The sequence below is a fragment of the Hyla sarda genome, chromosome 7 (assembly GCF_029499605.1).
Source record: "Hyla sarda isolate aHylSar1 chromosome 7, aHylSar1.hap1, whole genome shotgun sequence".
In the NCBI taxonomy this organism is placed as follows: domain Eukaryota; kingdom Metazoa; phylum Chordata; class Amphibia; order Anura; family Hylidae; genus Hyla; species Hyla sarda.
The window spans coordinates 154,597,088-154,622,083 of record NC_079195.1 but is presented as its reverse complement, the minus strand read 5'-3'; the positions used below and the strand labels follow the sequence as shown (position 1 = coordinate 154,622,083).

Genomic DNA, 24,996 nt, shown 5'->3' with positions numbered 1-24,996 from the left:
TTTCTGTCGAGTATACAGCAGCTGATAAGTACTGTAAGGATTAAGATTTAAATAGAAATAATTTACAAATCGGTTTTACTTTCAGGCACCAGTAGATTTAAAAAAAATATATATTTTCCACTGGAGTACCCCATTAAGGACACAGCCTATTTTGGCCTTAAGGGCACAGACAATTTCATTATTCATTATTTTTTTCTCCTCACTTTCCGTTAATTTTTTTTTTTGCATAGCCAATTGTACTTTCTAATTACATCACTTATTTTACCATAAAATGTATGGCAAAAAATCTATCTATCTATCTATCTATCTAAAGCAGAAAGGATGAATGAATTGGACCCAAGACCAGGGTCCCTAGACTGCTTGCACCATATTTATTCTATCGGAAGTGCTGCCTATCGTTTCAAGTTTTATCTATCTATATATATATATATATATATAATGTACAAACAAGAAAGTTGCAAAAGCACTCTAGGTCAAAAAATGGAGGCTCTCAGCGCACTTTTTGATCAAAATGTGTCCCCCCATCCACCACGCGGAGGTGGCCTCATATCGGATGGGACCCTAACATGATAACTCACCTCTGCTGTGCATATAGCCTCTGACTGTGTGACATGTTGGATCAGCCATTGACTAAACCACCTCCAGTCTGAGAGGGGTGGGGTGCACGGCTAAAGAGGGTGCCACACCCCCCAATTTACAAAGTAAAAACAAAAGGAAAAATAGCCAGCACAACAACCTAATACACAGGTGCCCGCTGCTGTGGCAAATACAAAATGTACAAACAAGAAAGTTGCAACAGCACTCTAGGTCAAAAAATGGAGGCTCTCAGCGCACTTTTTGATCAAAATGTGTCCCCCCATCCACCACGCGGAGGTGACCTCATATCGGATGGGACCCTAACATGATAACTCACATCTGCTGTGCATATAGCCTCTGACTGTGTGACATGATGGATCAGCAATTGACTAAACCACCTCCAGTCTGAGAGGGGTGGGGTGCACGGCTAAAGAGGGTGCCACACCCCCCAATTTACAAAGTAAAAACAAAAGAAAAAATAGCCAGCACAACAACCTAATACACAGGTGCCCGCTGCTGTGGCAAATACAAAATGTACAAACAAGAAAGTTGCAACAGCACTCTAGGTCAAAAAATGGAGGCTCTCAGCACACTTTTTGATCAAAATGTGTCCCCCCATCCACCACGCGGAGGTGGCCTCATATCGGATGGGACCCTAACATGATAACTCACCTCTGCTGTGCATATAGCCTCTGACTGTGTGACATGTTGGATCAGCCATTGACTAAACCACCTCCAGTCTGAGAGGGGTGGGGTGCACGGCTAAAGAGGGTGCCACACCCCCCAATTTACAAAGTAAAAACAAAAGGAAAAATAGCCAGCACAACAACCTAATACACAGGTGCCCGCTGCTGTGGCAAATACAAAATGTACAAACAAGAAAGTTGCAACAGCACTCTAGGTCAAAAAATGGAGGCTCTCAGCGCACTTTTTGATCAAAATGTGTCCCCCCATCCACCAGGCAGAGGTGGCCTCATATCGGATGGGACCCTAACATGATAACTCACCTCTGCTGTGCATATAGCCTCTGACTGTGTGACATGTTGGATCAGCCATTGACTAAACCACCTCCAGTCTGAGAGGGGTGGGGTGCACGGCTAAAGAGGGTGCCACACCCCCCAATTTACAAAGTAAAAACAAAAGTAAAAATAGCCAGCACAACAACCTAATACACAGGTGCCCGCTGCTGTGGCAAATACAAAATGTACAAACAAGAAAGTTGCAACAGCACTCTAGGTCAAAAAATGGAGGCTCTCAGCGCACTTTTTGATCAAAATATGTCCCCCCATCCACCAGGCAGAGGTGGCCTCATATCGGATGGGACCCTAGCATGATAACTCACCTCTGCTGTGCATATAGCCTCTGACTGTGTGACATGTTGGATCAGCCATTGACTAAACCACCTCCAGTCTGAGAGGGGTGGGGTGCACGGCTAAAGAGGGTGCCACACCCCCCAATTTACAAAGTAAAAACAAAAGGAAAAATAGCCAGCACAACAACCTAATACACAGGTGCCCGCTGCTGTGGCAAATACAAAATGTACAAACAAGAAAGTTGCAACAGCACTCTAGGTCAAAAATGGAGGCTCTCAGTGCACTTTTTGATCAAAATGTGTCCCCCCATCCACCACGCGGAGGTGGCCTCATATCGGATGGGACCCTAACATGATAACTCACCTCTGCTGTGCATATAGCCTCTGACTGTGTGACATGTTGGATCAGCCATTGACTAAACCACCTCCAGTCTGAGAGGGGTGGGGTGCACGGCTAAAGAGGGTGCCACACCCCCCAATTTACAAAGTAAAAACAAAAGGAAAAATAGCCAGCACAACAACCTAATACACAGGTGCCCGCTGCTGTGGCAAATACAAAATGTACAAACAAGAAAGTTGCAACAGCACTCTAGGTCAAAAAATGGAGGCTCTCAGCGCACTTTTTGATCAAAATGTGTCCCCCCATCCACCAGGCAGAGGTGGCCTCATATCGGATGGGACCCTAACATGATAACTCACCTCTGCTGTGCATATAGCCTCTGACTGTGTGACATGTTGGATCAGCCATTGACTAAACCACCTCCAGTCTGAGAGGGGTGGGGTGCACGGCTAAAGAGGGTGCCACACCCCCCAATTTACAAAGTAAAAACAAAAGTAAAAATAGCCAGCACAACAACCTAATACACAGGTGCCCGCTGCTGTGGCAAATACAAAATGTACAAACAAGAAAGTTGCAACAGCACTCTAGGTCAAAAAATGGAGGCTCTCAGCGCACTTTTTGATCAAAATATGTCCCCCCATCCACCAGGCAGAGGTGGCCTCATATCGGATGGGACCCTAGCATGATAACTCACCTCTGCTGTGCATATAGCCTCTGACTGTGTGACATGTTGGATCAGCCATTGACTAAACCACCTCCAGTCTGAGAGGGGTGGGGTGCACGGCTAAAGAGGGTGCCACATCCCCCAATTTACAAAGTAAAAACAAAAGGAAAAATAGCCAGCACAACAACCTAATACACAGGTGCCCGCTGCTGTGGCAAATACAAAATGTACAAACAAGAAAGTTGCAACAGCACTCTAGGTCAAAAATGGAGGCTCTCAGTGCACTTTTTGATCAAAATGTGTCCCCCCATCCACCACGCGGAGGTGGCCTCATATCGGATGGGACCCTAACATGATAACTCACCTCTGCTGTGCATATAGCCTCTGACTGTGTGACATGTTGGATCAGCCATTGACTAAACCACCTCCAGTCTGAGAGGGGTGGGGTGCACGGCTAAAGAGGGTGCCACACCCCCCAATTTACAAAGTAAAAACAAAAGGAAAAATAGCCAGCACAACAACCTAATACACAGGTGCCCGCTGCTGTGGCAAATACAAAATGTACAAACAAGAAAGTTGCAACAGCACTCTAGGTCAAAAAATGGAGGCTCTCAGCGCACTTTTTGATCAAAATGTGTCCCCCCATCCACCACGCGGAGGTGGCCTCATATCGGATGGGACCCTAACATGATAACTCACCTCTGCTGTGCATATAGCCTCTGACTGTGTGACATGTTGGATCAGCCATTGACTAAACCACCTCCAGTCTGAGAGGGGTGGGGTGCACGGCTAAAGAGGGTGCCACACCCCCCAATTTACAAAGTAAAAACAAAAGGAAAAATAGCCAGCACAACAACCTAATACACAGGTGCCCGCTGCTGTGGCAAATACAAAATGTACAAACAAGAAAGTTGCAACAGCACTCTAGGTCAAAAAATGGAGGCACTCAGCGCACTTTTTGATCAAAATGTGTCCCCCCATCCACCACGCGGAGGTGGCCTCATATCGGATGGGACCCTAACATGATAACTCACCTCTGCTGTGCATATAGCCTCTGACTGTGTGACATGTTGAATCAGCCATTGACTAAACCACCTCCAGTCTGAGAGGGGTGGGGTGCACGGCTAAAGAGGGTGCCACACCCCCCAATTTACAAAGTAAAAACCAAAGGAAAAATAGCCAGCACAACAACCTAATACACAGGTGCCCGCTGCTGTGGCAAATACAAAATGTACAAACAAGAAAGTTGCAACAGCACTCTAGGTCAAAAAATGGAGGCTCTCAGCGCACTTTTTGATCAAAATGTGTCCCCCCATCCACCACGCGGAGGTGGCCTCATATCGGATGGGACCCTAACATGATAACTCACCTCTGCTGTGCATATAGCCTCTGACTGTGTGACATGTTGGATCAGCCATTGACTAAACCACCTCCAGTCTGAGAGGGGTGGGGTGCACGGCTAAAGAGGGTGCCACACCCCCCAATTTACAAAGTAAAAACAAAAGGAAAAATAGCCAGCACAACAACCTAATACACAGGTGCCCGCTGCTGTGGCAAATACAAAATGTACAAACAAGAAAGTTGCAACAGCACTCTAGGTCAAAAAATGGAGGCTCTCAGCGCACTTTTTGATCAAAATGTGTCCCCCCATCCACCAGGCAGAGGTGGCCTCATATCGGATGGGACCCTAACATGATAACTCACCTCTGCTGTGCATATAGCCTCTGACTGTGTGACATGTTGGATCAGCCATTGACTAAACCACCTCCAGTCTGAGAGGGGTGGGGTGCACGGCTAAAGAGGGTGCCACACCCCCCAATTTACAAAGTAAAAACAAAAGTAAAAATAGCCAGCACAACAACCTAATACACAGGTGCCCGCTGCTGTGGAAAATACAAAATGTACAAACAAGAAAGTTGCAACAGCACTCTAGGTCAAAAAATGGAGGCTCTCAGCACACTTTTTGATCAAAATGTGTCCCCCCATCCACCAGGCAGAGGTGGCCTCATATCGGATGGGACCCTAACATGATAACTCACCTCTGCTGTGCATATAGCCTCTGACTGTGTGACATGTTGGATCAGCCATTGACTAAACCACCTCCAGTCTGAGAGGGGTGGGGTGCACGGCTAAATAGGGTGCCACACCCCCCAATTTACAAAGTAAAAACAAAAGGAAAAATAGCCAGCACAACAACCTAATACACAGGTGCCCGCTGCTGTGGCAAATACAAAATGTACAAACAAGAAAGTTGCAACAGCACTCTAGGTCAAAAATGGAGGCTCTCAGTGCACTTTTTGATCAAAATGTGTCCCCCCATCCACCACGCGGAGGTGACCTCATATCGGATGGGACCCTAACATGATAACTCACCTCTGCTGTGCATATAGCCTCTGACTGTGTGACATGTTGGATCAGCCATTGACTAAACCACCTCCAGTCTGAGAGGGGTGGGGTGCACGGCTAAAGAGGGTGCCACACCCCCCAATTTACAAAGTAAAAACAAAAGGAAAAATAGCCAGCACAACAACCTAATACACAGGTGCCCGCTGCTGTGGCAAATACAAAATGTACAAACAAGAAAGTTGCAACAGCACTCTAGGTCAAAAAATGGAGGCTCTCAGCGCACTTTTTGATCAAAATGTGTCCCCCCATCCACCACGCGGAGGTGGCCTCATATCGGATGGGACCCTAACATGATAACTCACCTCTGCTGTGCATATAGCCTCTGACTGTGTGACATGTTGGATCAGCCATTGACTAAACCACCTCCAGTCTGAGAGGGGTGGGGTGCACGGCTAAAGAGGGTGCCACACCCCCCAATTTACAAAGTAAAAACAAAAGGAAAAATAGCCAGCACAACAACCTAATACACAGGTGCCCGCTGCTGTGGCAAATACAAAATGTACAAACAAGAAAGTTGCAACAGCACTCTAGGTCAAAAAATGGAGGCTCTCAGCGCACTTTTTGATCAAAATGTGTCCCCCCATCCACCAGGCAGAGGTGGCCTCATATCGGATGGGACCCTAACATGATAACTCACCTCTGCTGTGCATATAGCCTCTGACTGTGTGACATGTTGGATCAGCCATTGACTAAACCACCTCCAGTCTGAGAGGGGTGGGGTGCACGGCTAAAGAGGGCGCCACACCCCCCAATTTACAAAGTAAAAACAAAAGTAAAAATAGCCAGCACAACAACCTAATACACAGGTGCCCGCTGCTGTGGAAAATACAAAATGTACAAACAAGAAAGTTGCAACAGCACTCTAGGTCAAAAAATGGAGGCTCTCAGCACACTTTTTGATCAAAATGTGTCCCCCCATCCACCAGGCAGAGGTGGCCTCATATCGGATGGGACCCTAACATGATAACTCACCTCTGCTGTGCATATAGCCTCTGACTGTGTGACATGTTGGATCAGCCATTGACTAAACCACCTCCAGTCTGAGAGGGGTGGGGTGCACGGCTAAATAGGGTGCCACACCCCCCAATTTACAAAGTAAAAACAAAAGGAAAAATAGCCAGCACAACAACCTAATACACAGGTGCCCGCTGCTGTGGCAAGTACAAAATGTACAAACAAGAAAGTTGCAACAGCACTCTAGGTCAAAAATGGAGGCTCTCAGTGCACTTTTTGATCAAAATGTGTCCCCCCATCCACCACGCGGAGGTGACCTCATATCGGATGGGACCCTAACATGATAACTCACCTCTGCTGTGCATATAGCCTCTGACTGTGTGACATGTTGGATCAGCCATTGACTAAACCACCTCCAGTCTGAGAGGGGTGGGGTGCACGGCTAAAGAGGGTGCCACACCCCCCAATTTACAAAGTAAAAACAAAAGGAAAAATAGCCAGCACAACAACCTAATACACAGGTGCCCGCTGCTGTGGCAAATACAAAATGTACAAACAAGAAAGTTGCAACAGCACTCTAGGTCAAAAAATGGAGGCTCTCAGCGCACTTTTTGATCAAAATGTGTCCCCCCATCCACCACGCGGAGGTGGCCTCATATCGGATGGGACCCTAACATGATAACTCACCTCTGCTGTGCATATAGCCTCTGACTGTGTGACATGTTGGATCAGCCATTGACTAAACCACCTCCAGTCTGAGAGGGGTGGGGTGCACGGCTAAAGAGGGTGCCACACCCCCCAATTTACAAAGTAAAAACAAAAGGAAAAATAGCCAGCACAACAACCTAATACACAGGTGCCCGCTGCTGTGGCAAATACAAAATGTACAAACAAGAAAGTTGCAACAGCACTCTAGGTCAAAAAATGGAGGCTCTCAGCGCACTTTTTGATCAAAATGTGTCCCCCCATCCACCACGCGGAGGTGACCTCATATCGGATGGGACCCTAACATGATAACTCACATCTGCTGTGCATATAGCCTCTGACTGTGTGACATGATGGATCAGCAATTGACTAAACCACCTCCAGTCTGAAGGGGGGGGGTGCACGGCTAAAGAGGGTGCCACACCCCCCAATTTACAAAGTAAAAACAAAAGAAAAAATAGCCAGCACAACAACCTAATACACAGGTGCCCGCTGCTGTGGCAAATACAAAATGTACAAACAAGAAAGTTGCAACAGCACTCTAGGTCAAAAAATGGAGGCTCTCAGCACACTTTTTGATCAAAATGTGTCCCCCCATCCACCACGCGGAGGTGGCCTCATATCGGATGGGACCCTAACATGATAACTCACCTCTGCTGTGCATATAGCCTCTGACTGTGTGACATGTTGGATCAGCCATTGACTAAACCACCTCCAGTCTGAGAGGGGTGGGGTGCACGGCTAAAGAGGGTGCCACACCCCCCAATTTACAAAGTAAAAACAAAAGGAAAAATAGCCAGCACAACAACCTAATACACAGGTGCCCGCTGCTGTGGCAAATACAAAATGTACAAACAAGAAAGTTGCAACAGCACTCTAGGTCAAAAAATGGAGGCTCTCAGCGCACTTTTTGATCAAAATGTGTCCCCCCATCCACCAGGCAGAGGTGGCCTCATATCGGATGGGACCCTAACATGATAACTCACCTCTGCTGTGCATATAGCCTCTGACTGTGTGACATGTTGGATCAGCCATTGACTAAACCACCTCCAGTCTGAGAGGGGTGGGGTGCACGGCTAAAGAGGGTGCCACACCCCCCAATTTACAAAGTAAAAACAAAAGTAAAAATAGCCAGCACAACAACCTAATACACAGGTGCCCGCTGCTGTGGCAAATACAAAATGTACAAACAAGAAAGTTGCAACAGCACTCTAGGTCAAAAAATGGAGGCTCTCAGCGCACTTTTTGATCAAAATATGTCCCCCCATCCACCAGGCAGAGGTGGCCTCATATCGGATGGGACCCTAGCATGATAACTCACCTCTGCTGTGCATATAGCCTCTGACTGTGTGACATGTTGGATCAGCCATTGACTAAACCACCTCCAGTCTGAGAGGGGTGGGGTGCACGGCTAAAGAGGGTGCCACACCCCCCAATTTACAAAGTAAAAACAAAAGGAAAAATAGCCAGCACAACAACCTAATACACAGGTGCCCGCTGCTGTGGCAAATACAAAATGTACAAACAAGAAAGTTGCAACAGCACTCTAGGTCAAAAATGGAGGCTCTCAGTGCACTTTTTGATCAAAATGTGTCCCCCCATCCACCACGCGGAGGTGGCCTCATATCGGATGGGACCCTAACATGATAACTCACCTCTGCTGTGCATATAGCCTCTGACTGTGTGACATGTTGGATCAGCCATTGACTAAACCACCTCCAGTTTGAGAGGGGTGGGGTGCACGGCTAAAGAGGGTGCCACACCCCCCAATTTACAAAGTAAAAACAAAAGGAAAAATAGCCAGCACAACAACCTAATACACAGGTGCCCGCTGCTGTGGCAAATACAAAATGTACAAACAAGAAAGTTGCAACAGCACTCTAGGTCAAAAAATGGAGGCTCTCAGCGCACTTTTTGATCAAAATGTGTCCCCCCATCCACCAGGCAGAGGTGGCCTCATATCGGATGGGACCCTAACATGATAACTCACCTCTGCTGTGCATATAGCCTCTGACTGTGTGACATGTTGGATCAGCCATTGACTAAACCACCTCCAGTCTGAGAGGGGTGGGGTGCACGGCTAAAGAGGGTGCCACACCCCCCAATTTACAAAGTAAAAACAAAAGTAAAAATAGCCAGCACAACAACCTAATACACAGGTGCCCGCTGCTGTGGCAAATACAAAATGTACAAACAAGAAAGTTGCAACAGCACTCTAGGTCAAAAAATGGAGGCTCTCAGCGCACTTTTTGATCAAAATATGTCCCCCCATCCACCAGGCAGAGGTGGCCTCATATCGGATGGGACCCTAGCATGATAACTCACCTCTGCTGTGCATATAGCCTCTGACTGTGTGACATGTTGGATCAGCCATTGACTAAACCACCTCCAGTCTGAGAGGGGTGGGGTGCACGGCTAAAGAGGGTGCCACATCCCCCAATTTACAAAGTAAAAACAAAAGGAAAAATAGCCAGCACAACAACCTAATACACAGGTGCCCGCTGCTGTGGCAAATACAAAATGTACAAACAAGAAAGTTGCAACAGCACTCTAGGTCAAAAATGGAGGCTCTCAGTGCACTTTTTGATCAAAATGTGTCCCCCCATCCACCACGCGGAGGTGGCCTCATATCGGATGGGACCCTAACATGATAACTCACCTCTGCTGTGCATATAGCCTCTGACTGTGTGACATGTTGGATCAGCCATTGACTAAACCACCTCCAGTCTGAGAGGGGTGGGGTGCACGGCTAAAGAGGGTGCCACACCCCCCAATTTACAAAGTAAAAACAAAAGGAAAAATAGCCAGCACAACAACCTAATACACAGGTGCCCGCTGCTGTGGCAAATACAAAATGTACAAACAAGAAAGTTGCAACAGCACTCTAGGTCAAAAAATGGAGGCTCTCAGCGCACTTTTTGATCAAAATGTGTCCCCCCATCCACCACGCGGAGGTGGCCTCATATCGGATGGGACCCTAACATGATAACTCACCTCTGCTGTGCATATAGCCTCTGACTGTGTGACATGTTGGATCAGCCATTGACTAAACCACCTCCAGTCTGAGAGGGGTGGGGTGCACGGCTAAAGAGGGTGCCACACCCCCCAATTTACAAAGTAAAAACAAAAGGAAAAATAGCCAGCACAACAACCTAATACACAGGTGCCCGCTGCTGTGGCAAATACAAAATGTACAAACAAGAAAGTTGCAACAGCACTCTAGGTCAAAAAATGGAGGCACTCAGCGCACTTTTTGATCAAAATGTGTCCCCCCATCCACCACGCGGAGGTGGCCTCATATCGGATGGGACCCTAACATGATAACTCACCTCTGCTGTGCATATAGCCTCTGACTGTGTGACATGTTGAATCAGCCATTGACTAAACCACCTCCAGTCTGAGAGGGGTGGGGTGCACGGCTAAAGAGGGTGCCACACCCCCCAATTTACAAAGTAAAAACCAAAGGAAAAATAGCCAGCACAACAACCTAATACACAGGTGCCCGCTGCTGTGGCAAATACAAAATGTACAAACAAGAAAGTTGCAACAGCACTCTAGGTCAAAAAATGGAGGCTCTCAGCGCACTTTTTGATCAAAATGTGTCCCCCCATCCACCACGCGGAGGTGGCCTCATATCGGATGGGACCCTAACATGATAACTCACCTCTGCTGTGCATATAGCCTCTGACTGTGTGACATGTTGGATCAGCCATTGACTAAACCACCTCCAGTCTGAGAGGGGTGGGGTGCACGGCTAAAGAGGGTGCCACACCCCCCAATTTACAAAGTAAAAACAAAAGGAAAAATAGCCAGCACAACAACCTAATACACAGGTGCCCGCTGCTGTGGCAAATACAAAATGTACAAACAAGAAAGTTGCAACAGCACTCTAGGTCAAAAAATGGAGGCTCTCAGCGCACTTTTTGATCAAAATGTGTCCCCCCATCCACCAGGCAGAGGTGGCCTCATATCGGATGGGACCCTAACATGATAACTCACCTCTGCTGTGCATATAGCCTCTGACTGTGTGACATGTTGGATCAGCCATTGACTAAACCACCTCCAGTCTGAGAGGGGTGGGGTGCACGGCTAAAGAGGGTGCCACACCCCCCAATTTACAAAGTAAAAACAAAAGTAAAAATAGCCAGCACAACAACCTAATACACAGGTGCCCGCTGCTGTGGAAAATACAAAATGTACAAACAAGAAAGTTGCAACAGCACTCTAGGTCAAAAAATGGAGGCTCTCAGCACACTTTTTGATCAAAATGTGTCCCCCCATCCACCAGGCAGAGGTGGCCTCATATCGGATGGGACCCTAACATGATAACTCACCTCTGCTGTGCATATAGCCTCTGACTGTGTGACATGTTGGATCAGCCATTGACTAAACCACCTCCAGTCTGAGAGGGGTGGGGTGCACGGCTAAATAGGGTGCCACACCCCCCAATTTACAAAGTAAAAACAAAAGGAAAAATAGCCAGCACAACAACCTAATACACAGGTGCCCGCTGCTGTGGCAAATACAAAATGTACAAACAAGAAAGTTGCAACAGCACTCTAGGTCAAAAATGGAGGCTCTCAGTGCACTTTTTGATCAAAATGTGTCCCCCCATCCACCACGCGGAGGTGACCTCATATCGGATGGGACCCTAACATGATAACTCACCTCTGCTGTGCATATAGCCTCTGACTGTGTGACATGTTGGATCAGCCATTGACTAAACCACCTCCAGTCTGAGAGGGGTGGGGTGCACGGCTAAAGAGGGTGCCACACCCCCCAATTTACAAAGTAAAAACAAAAGGAAAAATAGCCAGCACAACAACCTAATACACAGGTGCCCGCTGCTGTGGCAAATACAAAATGTACAAACAAGAAAGTTGCAACAGCACTCTAGGTCAAAAAATGGAGGCTCTCAGCGCACTTTTTGATCAAAATGTGTCCCCCCATCCACCACGCGGAGGTGGCCTCATATCGGATGGGACCCTAACATGATAACTCACCTCTGCTGTGCATATAGCCTCTGACTGTGTGACATGTTGGATCAGCCATTGACTAAACCACCTCCAGTCTGAGAGGGGTGGGGTGCACGGCTAAAGAGGGTGCCACACCCCCCAATTTACAAAGTAAAAACAAAAGGAAAAATAGCCAGCACAACAACCTAATACACAGGTGCCCGCTGCTGTGGCAAATACAAAATGTACAAACAAGAAAGTTGCAACAGCACTCTAGGTCAAAAAATGGAGGCTCTCAGCGCACTTTTTGATCAAAATGTGTCCCCCCATCCACCAGGCAGAGGTGGCCTCATATCGGATGGGACCCTAACATGATAACTCACCTCTGCTGTGCATATAGCCTCTGACTGTGTGACATGTTGGATCAGCCATTGACTAAACCACCTCCAGTCTGAGAGGGGTGGGGTGCACGGCTAAAGAGGGCGCCACACCCCCCAATTTACAAAGTAAAAACAAAAGTAAAAATAGCCAGCACAACAACCTAATACACAGGTGCCCGCTGCTGTGGAAAATACAAAATGTACAAACAAGAAAGTTGCAACAGCACTCTAGGTCAAAAAATGGAGGCTCTCAGCACACTTTTTGATCAAAATGTGTCCCCCCATCCACCAGGCAGAGGTGGCCTCATATCGGATGGGACCCTAACATGATAACTCACCTCTGCTGTGCATATAGCCTCTGACTGTGTGACATGTTGGATCAGCCATTGACTAAACCACCTCCAGTCTGAGAGGGGTGGGGTGCACGGCTAAATAGGGTGCCACACCCCCCAATTTACAAAGTAAAAACAAAAGGAAAAATAGCCAGCACAACAACCTAATACACAGGTGCCCGCTGCTGTGGCAAGTACAAAATGTACAAACAAGAAAGTTGCAACAGCACTCTAGGTCAAAAATGGAGGCTCTCAGTGCACTTTTTGATCAAAATGTGTCCCCCCATCCACCACGCGGAGGTGACCTCATATCGGATGGGACCCTAACATGATAACTCACCTCTGCTGTGCATATAGCCTCTGACTGTGTGACATGTTGGATCAGCCATTGACTAAACCACCTCCAGTCTGAGAGGGGTGGGGTGCACGGCTAAAGAGGGTGCCACACCCCCCAATTTACAAAGTAAAAACAAAAGGAAAAATAGCCAGCACAACAACCTAATACACAGGTGCCCGCTGCTGTGGCAAATACAAAATGTACAAACAAGAAAGTTGCAACAGCACTCTAGGTCAAAAAATGGAGGCTCTCAGCGCACTTTTTGATCAAAATGTGTCCCCCCATCCACCACGCGGAGGTGGCCTCATATCGGATGGGACCCTAACATGATAACTCACCTCTGCTGTGCATATAGCCTCTGACTGTGTGACATGTTGGATCAGCCATTGACTAAACCACCTCCAGTCTGAGAGGGGTGGGGTGCACGGCTAAAGAGGGTGCCACACCCCCCAATTTACAAAGTAAAAACTAAAGGAAAAATAGCCAGCACAACAACCTAATACACAGGTGCCCGCTGCTGTGGCAAATACAAAATGTACAAACAAGAAAGTTGCAACAGCACTCTAGGTCAAAAAATGGAGGCTCTCAGCGCACTTTTTGATCAAAATGTGTCCCCCCATCCACCACGCGGAGGTGGCCTCATATCGGATGGGACCCTAACATGATAACTCACCTCTGCTGTGCATATAGCCTCTGACTGTGTGACATGTTGGATCAGCCATTGACTAAACCACCTCCAGTCTGAGAGGGGTGGGGTGCACGGCTAAAGAGGGTGCCACACCCCCCAATTTACAAAGTAAAAACAAAAGGAAAAATAGCCAGCACAACAACCTAATACACAGGTGCCCGCTGCTGTGGCAAATACAAAATGTACAAACAAGAAAGTTGCAACAGCACTCTAGGTCAAAAAATGGAGGCTCTCAGCGCACTTTTTGATCAAAATGTGTCCCCCCATCCACCACGCGGAGGTGGCCTCATATCGGATGGGACCCTAACATGATAACTCACCTCTGCTGTGCATATAGCCTCTGACTGTGTGACATGTTGGATCAGCCATTGACTAAACCACCTCCAGTCTGAGAGGGGTGGGGTGCACGGCTAAAGAGGGTGCCACACCCCCCAATTTACAAAGTAAAAACAAAAGGAAAAATAGCCAGCACAACAACCTAATACACAGGTGCCCGCTGCTGTGGCAAATACAAAATGTACAAACAAGAAAGTTGCAACAGCACTCTAGGTCAAAAAATGGAGGCTCTCAGCGCACTTTTTGATCAAAATGTGTCCCCCCATCCACCACGCGGAGGTGGCCTCATATCGGATGGGACCCTAACATGATAACTCACCTCTGCTGTGCATATAGCCTCTGACTGTGTGACATGTTGGATCAGCCATTGACTAAACCACCTCCAGTCTGAGAGGGGTGGGGTGCACGGCTAAAGAGGGTGCCACACCCCCCAATTTACAAAGTAAAAACTAAAGGAAAAATAGCCAGCACAACAACCTAATACACAGGTGCCCGCTGCTGTGGCAAATACAAAATGTACAAACAAGAAAGTTGCAACAGCACTCTAGGTCAAAAAATGGAGGCTCTCAGCGCACTTTTTGATCAAAATGTGTCCCCCCATCCACCACGCGGAGGTGGCCTCATATCGGATGGGACCCTAACATGATAACTCACCTCTGCTGTGCATATAGCCTCTGACTGTGTGACATGTTGGATCAGCCATTGACTAAACCACCTCCAGTCTGAGAGGGGTGGGGTGCACGGCTAAAGAGGGTGCCACACCCCCCAATTTACAAAGTAAAAACAAAAGGAAAAATAGCCAGCACAACAACCTAATACACAGGTGCCCGCTGCTGTGGCAAATACAAAATGTACAAACAAGAAAGTTGCAACAGCACTCTAGGTCAAAAAATGGAGGCTCTCAGCGCACTTTTTGATCAAAATGTGTCCCCCCATCCACCACGCGGAGGTGGCCTCATATCGGATGGGACCCTAACATGATAACTCACCTCTGCTGTGCATATAGCCTCTGACTGTGTGACATGTTGGATCAGCCATTGACTAAACCACCTCCAGTCTGAGAGGGGTGGGGTGCACGGCTAAAGAGGGTGCCACACCCCCCAATTTACAAAGTAAAAACAAAAGGAAAAATAGCCAGCACAACAACCTAATACACAGGTGCCCGCTGCTGTGGCAAATACAAAATGTACAAACAAGAAAGTTGCAACAGCACTCTAGGTCAAAAAATGGAGGCTCTCAGTGCACTTTTTGATCAAAATGTGTCCCCCCATCCACCACGCGGAGGTGGCCTCATATCGGATGGGACCCTAACATGATAACTCACCTCTGCTGTGCATATAGCCTCTGACTGTGTGACATGTTGGATCAGCCATTGACTAAACCACCTCCAGTCTGAGAGGGGTGGGGTGCACGGCTAAAGAGGGTGCCACACCCCCCAATTTACAAAGTAAAAACAAAAGTAAAAATAGCCAGCACAACAACCTAATACACAGGTGCCCGCTGCTGTGGCAAATACAAAATGTACAAACAAGAAATATGCAACAGCACTCTAGGTCAAAAAATGGAGGCTCTCAGCGCACTTTTTGATCAAAATGTGTCCCCCCATCCACCACGCGGAGGTGGCCTCATATCGGATGGGACCCTAACATGAGAACTCACCTCTGCTGTGCATATAGCCTCTGACTGTGTGACATGTTGGATCAGCCATTGACTAAACCACCTCCAGTCTGAGAGGGGTGGGGTGCGCGGCTAAAGAGGGTGCCACACCCCCCAATTTACAAAGTAAAAACAAAAGGAAAAATAGCCAGCACAACAACCTAATACACAGGTGCCCGCTGCTGTGGCAAATACAAAATGTACAAACAAGAAAGTTGCAACAGCACTCTAGGTCAAAAAATGGAGGCTCTCAGCGCACTTTTTGATCAAAATGTGTCCCCCCATCCACCACGCGGAGGTGGCCTCATTTTGGATGGGACCCTAACATGAGAACTCACCTCTGCTGTGCATATAGCCTCATATAGCCATATAGGGTTAAGACAATAGATGCATATTTGTGAGATGTAACCTGTGTCTTCTGCTTGTGAGCTTAGATTTGCTTTGGACTTGATAAAGGGAGGAATCCCGAAAGCTTGTCTCTACAAAATGCTGTTACATAGTTACATAGTTACATAGTTAGTACGGTCGAAAAAAGACATACCTCCATCAAGTTCAACCAGGGAATTGAAGGGTAGGGGTGTGGCGCGATATTGGGGAAGGGATGGGATTTTATATTTCTTCATAAGCATTAATGTTATTTTGTTCCAGGAATGTATTTAATCCTGTTTTAAAGCTGTTAATTTTTCCTGCTGTGACCAGTTCCTGAGGTAGACTGTTCCATAAGTTCACTGTTCTCATGGTAAAGAAGGCGTGTCGTCCCTTGAGACTAAACTTTTTCTTCTCCAGATGGAGGGAGTGCGCCCTCGTCATTTGGGGGGGGGGGGGGGGGGGGGTTAACCTGGAACAGTTCTTCTCCATATTTTTTGTATGGGCCATTTATATACTTGTATTTGTTTATCATATCCCCCCTTAAACGTCTCTTCTCAAGACTAAAAAATTGTAACTCCTTTAATCGCTCCTCATAGCTAAGATGTTCCATGCGCCATATTAGTTTAGTCGCGCGTCTCTGCACCCTTTCCAGCTCCACAGTGTCCCTTTTATGAACAGGCAACCAAAACTGAACAGCATATTCCAGGTGAGGCCGTACCAATGCTTTATAAAGGGGGAGTATTATGTCCCTGTCTCTCGAGTCCATACCTCTTTTGATACATGACAATATCCTGCTGGCTTTGGAAGCAGCAGCCTGACATTGCATGCTATTCTGTAGTCTGTGATCTACAAGTACACCCAGATCCTTCTCTACCAGTGACTCTGCCAGTTTAATCCCCCCTAAGACATACGACGCATGCAGGTTATTAGTACCCAGATGCATAACTTTACATTTATCCACATTCAACCTCATTTGCCAAGTGGATGCCCAGACACTTAGTCTATCCAAGTCATCTTGTAACTTATGCACATCCTCTATAGACTGTACCGTGCTACAAAGCTTGGTGTCATCAGCAAAGATAGAATTGTTAGTCCAATAAAAAAGGTATTACAAGATACTGCAACATTTTTTGATTTGCATCTGCATCACTGAACTAATACGGCTACTCAAATTTACTATCTATCTATCTATCTATCTATATATATATATATATATATATATATATATATATAATTTGCATTAGGAAATTGAAAGGAATTTTGCAATTTTACTAATTTTGGAGAGCTCAGTTTTTACACTGTAACACTTTACGACCAAACTGCCATGTTTTCTTTATTCTGTGGGTCAATACCAATAAAATGATGCTCATCTTTACATGCTTTTCTATTACTGTACTAAAATAAGTATGTTTAAAATTGTCTTAGGCTGGGTTCACACTACGTTTTGTCCCTTACAGGACCGCATACGGCAGGGGGAGCTGAAAACTTTCGCTCCCGTATGTAATTAATTTCAATGAGCTGACCGGAGTGAAACGCTGACTCCGGTCGGCTCATTTTTGCCCCGTATGCGGTTTTCCCACCGCACCTAAAATCGTTTTCGACTACGATTTTAAGTGCGATGGAAAGCCGCATACGGGGCAAAAATGAGCTGACCGGAGTCAGCGTTTCACTCCAGTCAGCTCATTGAAATTAATTACATACGGGACTGCATACGGGAGCGCAAGTTTTCAGCTCCCCTGCCTTATGCGGTCCCATATGGAACAAAACGCAGTGTGAACCCAGCCTTATCCTGACCCCCCATAACTTTCTAATTTATTTATTTTTTGTACACGGGGGCTGTGTGAGGGATCTCTTTTGCACTGTAATCTGTAGTTTTTACCATTTGTGTTTTGATGACATTTTTTTCTCCCTTTTCATAATTTTTTCTGACATGATGTGACCAAAACTCAGCAATTCTGATGTTTGCTATTATTTTACATGTAAGTGGGTGATTTATATTTTTATTAGGGGAGGGGCTTTTATATATATATTTTTTAACTTTTTTCTATTTATTTTACACATTTACATATTTTTCATTTTAAATCCCCATAGAGGACTACTAAATGCAATCATTAGATTGCCATGTACTTTTCAGTACTATGCTATAACACAGTACTGATCAGTACTTTGTACTATCGGCAATCTTCTTGTACAGCCTGACTTTCCAGGCAGCACAAGAAGCATGGCTCTCCTGCGTTTTGAAGGGAGGGAAGAGCACTTAACAGACCCCCGCAATTGCACAGTGGTGGTAAGTTAAGCTCACCAGAAACTCTGATTTCTCTGTAGATGCCATGATCCCTATTGATGATTTATGGCTGACACTAGCATGATCACTGATGTCTGCCATTATCTGTTAGTCCCTAGCTTTTGATAGTAGCCGGAGCTCACTGACTATGTAGCGAGCTCTACTCCTGTGCACGCTTCATAGTCATGCCAAAAATGTATGGTGTTGTGCCCAAAGTTACTCACTGCAGTGCCGTACATTTGCTGAGCGTGTCCCTAAGGGGTTAACAATTGTGAACCATCAATCCAATACACAATATAAAGATGCTTTTAAGGTAACAGAAGGCTCACATATCTGCTGGACTCTTGCACAGAGACAATTGCATAGGATGGAGTGAATTTGTCAACAGGCTCAGAGCGTTTTTTGGTGTAGAAAAGGCGCAAAAATTTATCTTTCGCGCAAAATTTGATATTAACTAAAATGATTGACTAAAGTGATATTGACTAAAATTATTTTGGTACACCCTTTTGGTTTTTCACTTTTTAGTGGTTGCTTATATATATTCTTAAAAAAGTGATAAGTTTGAAGTGATTTTTTTTTTTTTTTTTTGTGTGTTATGTGCGGCAAATTCATCAACCCTGTGATATTACGATAAATATGTTGCAAAAGAAAAAATAAATTACTTCAAAACACACTTTCTAAAGACACACAATGATAAATGTCCCTCATTACCTCGCGGTGTTTCCACCACTGATGTCAGGGCATAGATATATATAGAACTTCAGGGCATAGATATATATATAGTTGCTAAACCCAGCCCTAACTGTATTAAACTTCATAATGTATTAAACTTCTATAAATGACTTTACATTGCAGGTTGCACAGGAAAATGTATCTTCAGCTATCATTTTCACTATTAGTCACAGTTATCTTACTGACATGTCATGCTCAGTCATCCGATAAATGCATGGCAACACCTGGAATCCCAGGCACACCAGGACAGAATGGACTTCCAGGAAGAGATGGCAGGGATGGCATGAAAGGAGATACAGGTGTACCTGGTAAGAAGGATTATAATTTATTTGGTTTGCTGTTGTAGTATAGTTTAGTATAGAGGCCGGGTGAAGCGCATTCCTATGCGTGAAAGCGCTGGCAGTCGCCTCTGAGCACTCCACACTGTCTTTGAAGTCCCTGCCGGAGAAGCGGCCCGAGATGGGAGCTGAATAGCCAGATCTTACGCGGTGAGTGCAGGACGCCTGTCCGTTCCTTGGGTATGTCTAGTTTAGTATAGGTTTTCACTGAGTTTTTCTTTTGGAGTTTTTTTTTTTTTTTTTTACAGTGAATTTCCCAGAGTTTTGGTGTTTTTCTGGCATTTTTCTCTTTGTGTGGAATTGCATTTTTTGTCACTTTGGCAATTTCCCTGCAGGCTTTTTTTACCGAATTTTGTTGGGTAACAATATTTATATATATATATATATATATATATATATGTATATATGTATATATATATATATATATATATATATATATACACACAGTAGGGTGGGAAAAATTGTAGGGAACAAATTTTATATTTATGTATGCAGTTGTTAAAATGGATGATCGGAACGCCCGCAGCACTTCTGCGGAGATCTGATCATCCAACATGGTGGCCGGAGGTCCCCTTATCTGCTCCAGCCATCATGCCGTGGTCTTCTGCTCTGGTCTGACATCGAATAATACTGATCAGTGCCATTCCAATGAGTAGCACTGTTCAGTATATGCAATCTAATGATTGCTATAAATAGTCCCCTTTGGGGACTATAAAAGTGTAAAACTATAGTAAAAAAAAATGTGAAAAAGCCCCTCCCCCAATAAAAATTTTAATGGCCCCTTTTTCCCATTTTATCCCAAAAAGCGTTACACAAAAATGAATAAACCTATTTGGCATCGCTGTATATGAAAATGTCCAAACTCCATAATTGAGTTTTTATGAAATCATATTCCATTTTTTTTTTAATTATTAAAAACTTAGATATACCACAAAAGTAGTACTGATAAAAAGTACAGATAATGGCTGTGTCCTAAATGATTTTTGTAAGTATTGCATGTGAAAATGTACAGGCAAGAAGGGGGAGTAGAACAGTAGCATGTAATCCAATACCCTAGAGGTGTCATAGCATCACTCAGCCAGGGGGAAAGCAGTAAGTGAATGACCAATGCAAGCCATCATAAAAGCAAGCACATTGCCCTATCAAAGCATTCAATCACCTCCGGCTTTCCGGGAGAGAGTCTTATAGTCGTGATAGCCATTCATACCAACAACATAAACACACAGGACCACGTAAAACATTGAATGAGAGGGGGAAATAAGACAGGACATACAGAGAGAGAGAGGGATGAAGAGGGAAAAGGGTTCCATACCAAATCTACCCCACCAGACCCAAGGATCGACATATCACCTATGTGGCACTCTCTACAAGGATGCCACACAGCAATAAACCGATCAATGGCATGATTTGCACATGCCGAGAGATATTCCATGCGTATGATTTTCATCAACCTATCCCTGAGCGTCGCCATGATTTGGGCCTCAGTGCACCTCCACCACTGGGAGAAGAGACACTTGGCTGCCGTGAGGATATGTAAAAACTGTCTGGACAACAGCTTGCCTAAATATTTAGGGGGGGCATTCAGTAGATATGTCAAAGGATCCAAGGGTAACTCCACCCTGAGAACAGAATCAGCAAAAGCGGGTCAAGGCCGGGAAACTCCAAAATATGTGTAGTAGTGACCCAACCCCCAGCCACAGTGCCAGCAAGTGGAAGGTTAGTTGAGGATACATATGGTGTAGTACCTCTGGGGTTTGATACCAATGGGACAATATCTTGTACTGATTTTCCATATATTGGACACATGCAGGCAGCCAAGGTGTCTGCATGTGTCCGAGACCAAAAAATCAGCCACAGCTGTAAGGAGATAGGCCTACTCAAGATTTGTTCCCATTTGGCTATGAACGGAAACCTGGAGTGTGAGGATGCATCAGGGGCAGACAACAACCTATAGATGGTTGATATAAGGCCTCTAGAGGATGTGGCCATCCAACAAATTTTCTCAAATGGAGTGGGTAGAGGAAAGGGAGTACCCCTCTGCCCCTCCCCCCCACATTATCTAGGATACTGCCATGGTAGACAGCAGCCTGAACTGGCAGAGAGTATCGGGCATGCAGGGCCTCGAAGGAGAGGAAGGTACGCGTTTCACCGGGTCAACCCCTTCAGCCAGTTAAAATACCTCAGCTCTATGCCAAGGAGAGTAAATATGACAGGTTGCTATAAAGACCTAGATGGCCACAGAGAGAAGCACACCAAAGCCTCTCCCAGAGCCACACAGTGAAGGGCAAGGGCCCTAAAAGCGAGGTCGTGAGGTCGGGGGGGGGGGGAGACCAGAGAAGGACACAGAAATGGTAGGGGGCACACTAATGCCTCTCCACCTCGCATGGAGGCGTGATCAGGACAGGACCCTACTCAAATGTGTAGCAAGATAATATTTGTAAACATCGGGAAGTGAAGAGCCCCCCTGTACTTTCAGGGCCGTCAGGCATGAGGTGGAAAAGCGGTGACCCCCCCCTTCCCAGACAAATCGAAGCAATAGAGCCTGAAACTTGGGATGAGCGAATTGAATCTGACGAATTCATTATGAATTTCAGGAAAAATTTGCTTCACAACGAATCTGAATATCGCCGCGATTCGATCGTACGAATCGCTTCATTAAACTTTATTTAGTGCAGTCCAGGCTCCAGGGCATCTAAAATGCTGGATCCACATGTGAGGACATGGGGCAAGGAACTTTGGGAAGGCAGGTAGACGGGATAACCCTGAATCACATGCAACATGCAGCCTATCAGCAGCCAGCCACCCCTGTGATGTTACAGCCCTATATAATCGGCAGCCATCTTGTGGCCAGTCACTTCAGGGTTTTCATTGCATAGAGAGATAGAGCATTGTGTCCGTTGCACAGAAAAACAGCATTACAGCAGCGATTTACCACAAGCCCAAATCACTGCATAAAAGCACTGAGAGAGAGAAAGTACACTTTTGGGTGTAATACACAGCGACTCCACTGCTGCAGTGGGGTGTACAGCAACTATAAAGCTTAAAGGGGCCAGTTAGGCAGAGCATTAAAAGCTATTATCACCTGCTATTAGTGCCCAATAATACTGTACTGGGCTCTACTACACAGCGATTCTGTACTGCTGCAGTTGGGTGTACAACAACTGTAAAGCTAACAGGGGCCAGTTAGGATGAGCACCAAAAGCCATAGTCACCTGATTACTGTGCCTAATAAAGGTTGTGTAGCGGAGCTTATTGTCCTCTCATAAGTGTAACCTGTGCGTTCATAGGTGGTATATGTTTTTTTCCCTGTAAAACTAATTTTGGCCTAGTTATTGTGAAAGGCCAGCCAAAGCTACACCTTTTTTCTGTAGCCTTATACAATTTTAAGCTGAGCGTATTGTCCAGCTCTCATAGTTGTAAACTGTACATACACCTACATAGTGTACGTTTTTTTTCCCTGAAAAACAAATTTTGGCCTAGTTACTGTGAATGGCCAGGCAAAGCTACCCACTTGTTTCTGTAGCCATTTACAGTTTGTAGTGGAGCGCATAGTCCTCCACTCATAAGTTTAAACTGTACGTACACCTACGTGATGTAGGATTTTTTTATTTTCCTGAAAATCTGATTTTGGCCTAGTTAATGTGAAAGGCCAGCCAAAGCTACCCACTTGTTTCTGTAGCCTTATACAGTTTGTAGTGGAGCATATAGCCCTCCTCTCATAAGTTAAAACTTTATGTATACCTACGTGGTGTACTTTATATATTTTCCTGTTAAACTAATTTGGGCCTAGTTACTGTGAAAGGCCAGCCAAAGCTACCCACTTGTTTCTGTAGCCTTATACAGTTTGTAGTGGAGCATATAGCCCTCCTCTCATAAGTTTAAACTTTATGTATACCTACGTGGTGTACTTTATATATTTTCCTGTTAAACTAATTTGGGCCTAGTTACTGTGAAAGGCCAGCCAAAGCTACACACTTGTTTTTGTAGCCTTATACAGTTTGTAGTTGAGGGTATTGTCCACCTCTCATAAGTTTAAACTGTGCGTACACTTAAGTGTTGTCCTTTATATATTTTCCTGATAAACTAATTTAGGCCTAGTTACTGTGAAAGCCCAGCCAAAGCTACACACTTGTTTCTGTAGTCCAATACAGTTTTAAGGGTAGTGGAGAGTATTGTGGGGTAACTATACAGCACCTAATGTGAGGGAACTGTACTGCACCTAATGTGGGGGAACTATACTGCACCTAATGTGGGGGAACTGTACTGCGCCTAATGTGGGGGAACTGTACTGCGCCTAATGTGGGGGAACTGTACTGCACCTAATGTGGGGGAACTGTACTGCACCTAATGTGGGGGAACTGTACTGCAAATAATGTGGGGGAACTGTACTGCACCTAATGTGAGGGAACTGTACTGCACCAAATGTGGGGGAACTATACTGCTAACTTAATGTGGGGAAACTATACTGCCTACCTAATGTGGGGGAACTGTACTGCACCTAATGTGGGGGGAACTGTACTGCACCTAATGTGGGGGGAACTGTACTGCACCTAATGTGGGGGGAACTGTACTGCACCTAATGTGGGGGGAACTGTACTGCACCTAATGTGGGGGGAACTGTACTGCACCTAATGTGGGGGGAACTGTACTGCACCTAATGTGGGGGAACTATACTGCACCTAATGTGGGGGGGACTGTACTGCACCTAATGTGGGGGGAACTGTACTGCACCTAATGTGGGGGAACTATACTGCACCTAATGTGGGGGAACTATACTGCACCCAATGTGGGGGGAACTGTACTGCACCTAATGTGGGGGGAACTGTACTCCACCTAATGTGGGGGGAACTGTACTGCACCTAATGTGGGGGGAAGTGTACTGCACCTAATGTGGGGAACTATACTGCCAACCTAATGTGGGGGAACTATACTGCCTTCCTAATGAGGGGGAACAAACTGCCTACCTAATGTGGGGGAACTATACTGTCTACCTAATGTGGGGGAACTATACTGTCTACCTAATGTGGGGGAACTATACTGCCAACCCAATGTGGGGGAACTATACTGCCAACCTAATGTGGGGGAACTACAACACAATGTGGGGGGAACTATACTGCAAACCTAATGTGGGGGAACTACAACCTAATGTGGGGGAACTATAATGCCAACCCAATCTTGGGAAGCTATACTGGCAACCTAATGTGGGGGAACTATACAGCCAACCTAATGTGGGGGAACTATACTGCCAACCCAATGTGTGGGGAACTATACTGCCAACCTAATGTGGGGGGACTATATAGCCAACTTAATGTGGGGGGACTATACTGCAAACCTAATGTGTGGGTACAATACAAAAATATAAAATTGTACTATTCTGATCCCTATAACTCTGTTATTTTTCTGTATATGGGGATTTGTAGTTTTTATTGGTACCATTTTTGTTTTAATGGGACTTTTCAATAGCTTTTAGATATCTTTTATGGTATTTGAAGTGACAAAAAATGTGCAAATATGGTTAGTGCACTATTATGACTTTTGGGGCCCTTCTTTTGATTTTGCCTAGGGCCACGCTAAGCCTAAAACCGGCCCTGGGTAGATCACCTGTTTTGCGGCAGCCTACCTTTCCAGGAGG

General features: G+C 45.7%; 1 protein-coding gene across 5 annotated transcripts in view; it reads left to right on the top strand.

The window, feature by feature from the left end:
* The window catches only part of LOC130282596 (pulmonary surfactant-associated protein A-like), a 493,810-nt gene that overhangs the window by 254,932 nt on the left and 213,882 nt on the right, over nucleotides 1-24,996 (top strand). For 3 of the 5 annotated variants that reach the window (XM_056530977.1, XM_056530978.1, XM_056530979.1), the window contains one exon: nucleotides 19,150-19,334. The exons of the other annotated variants lie outside the window; for them this stretch is intronic. In XM_056530977.1, coding sequence (XP_056386952.1) covers nucleotides 19,150-19,334 — 185 coding nt within the window. The remainder of the gene's footprint in view (nucleotides 1-19,149; nucleotides 19,335-24,996) is intronic. 5 annotated transcript variants of the gene reach the window in all.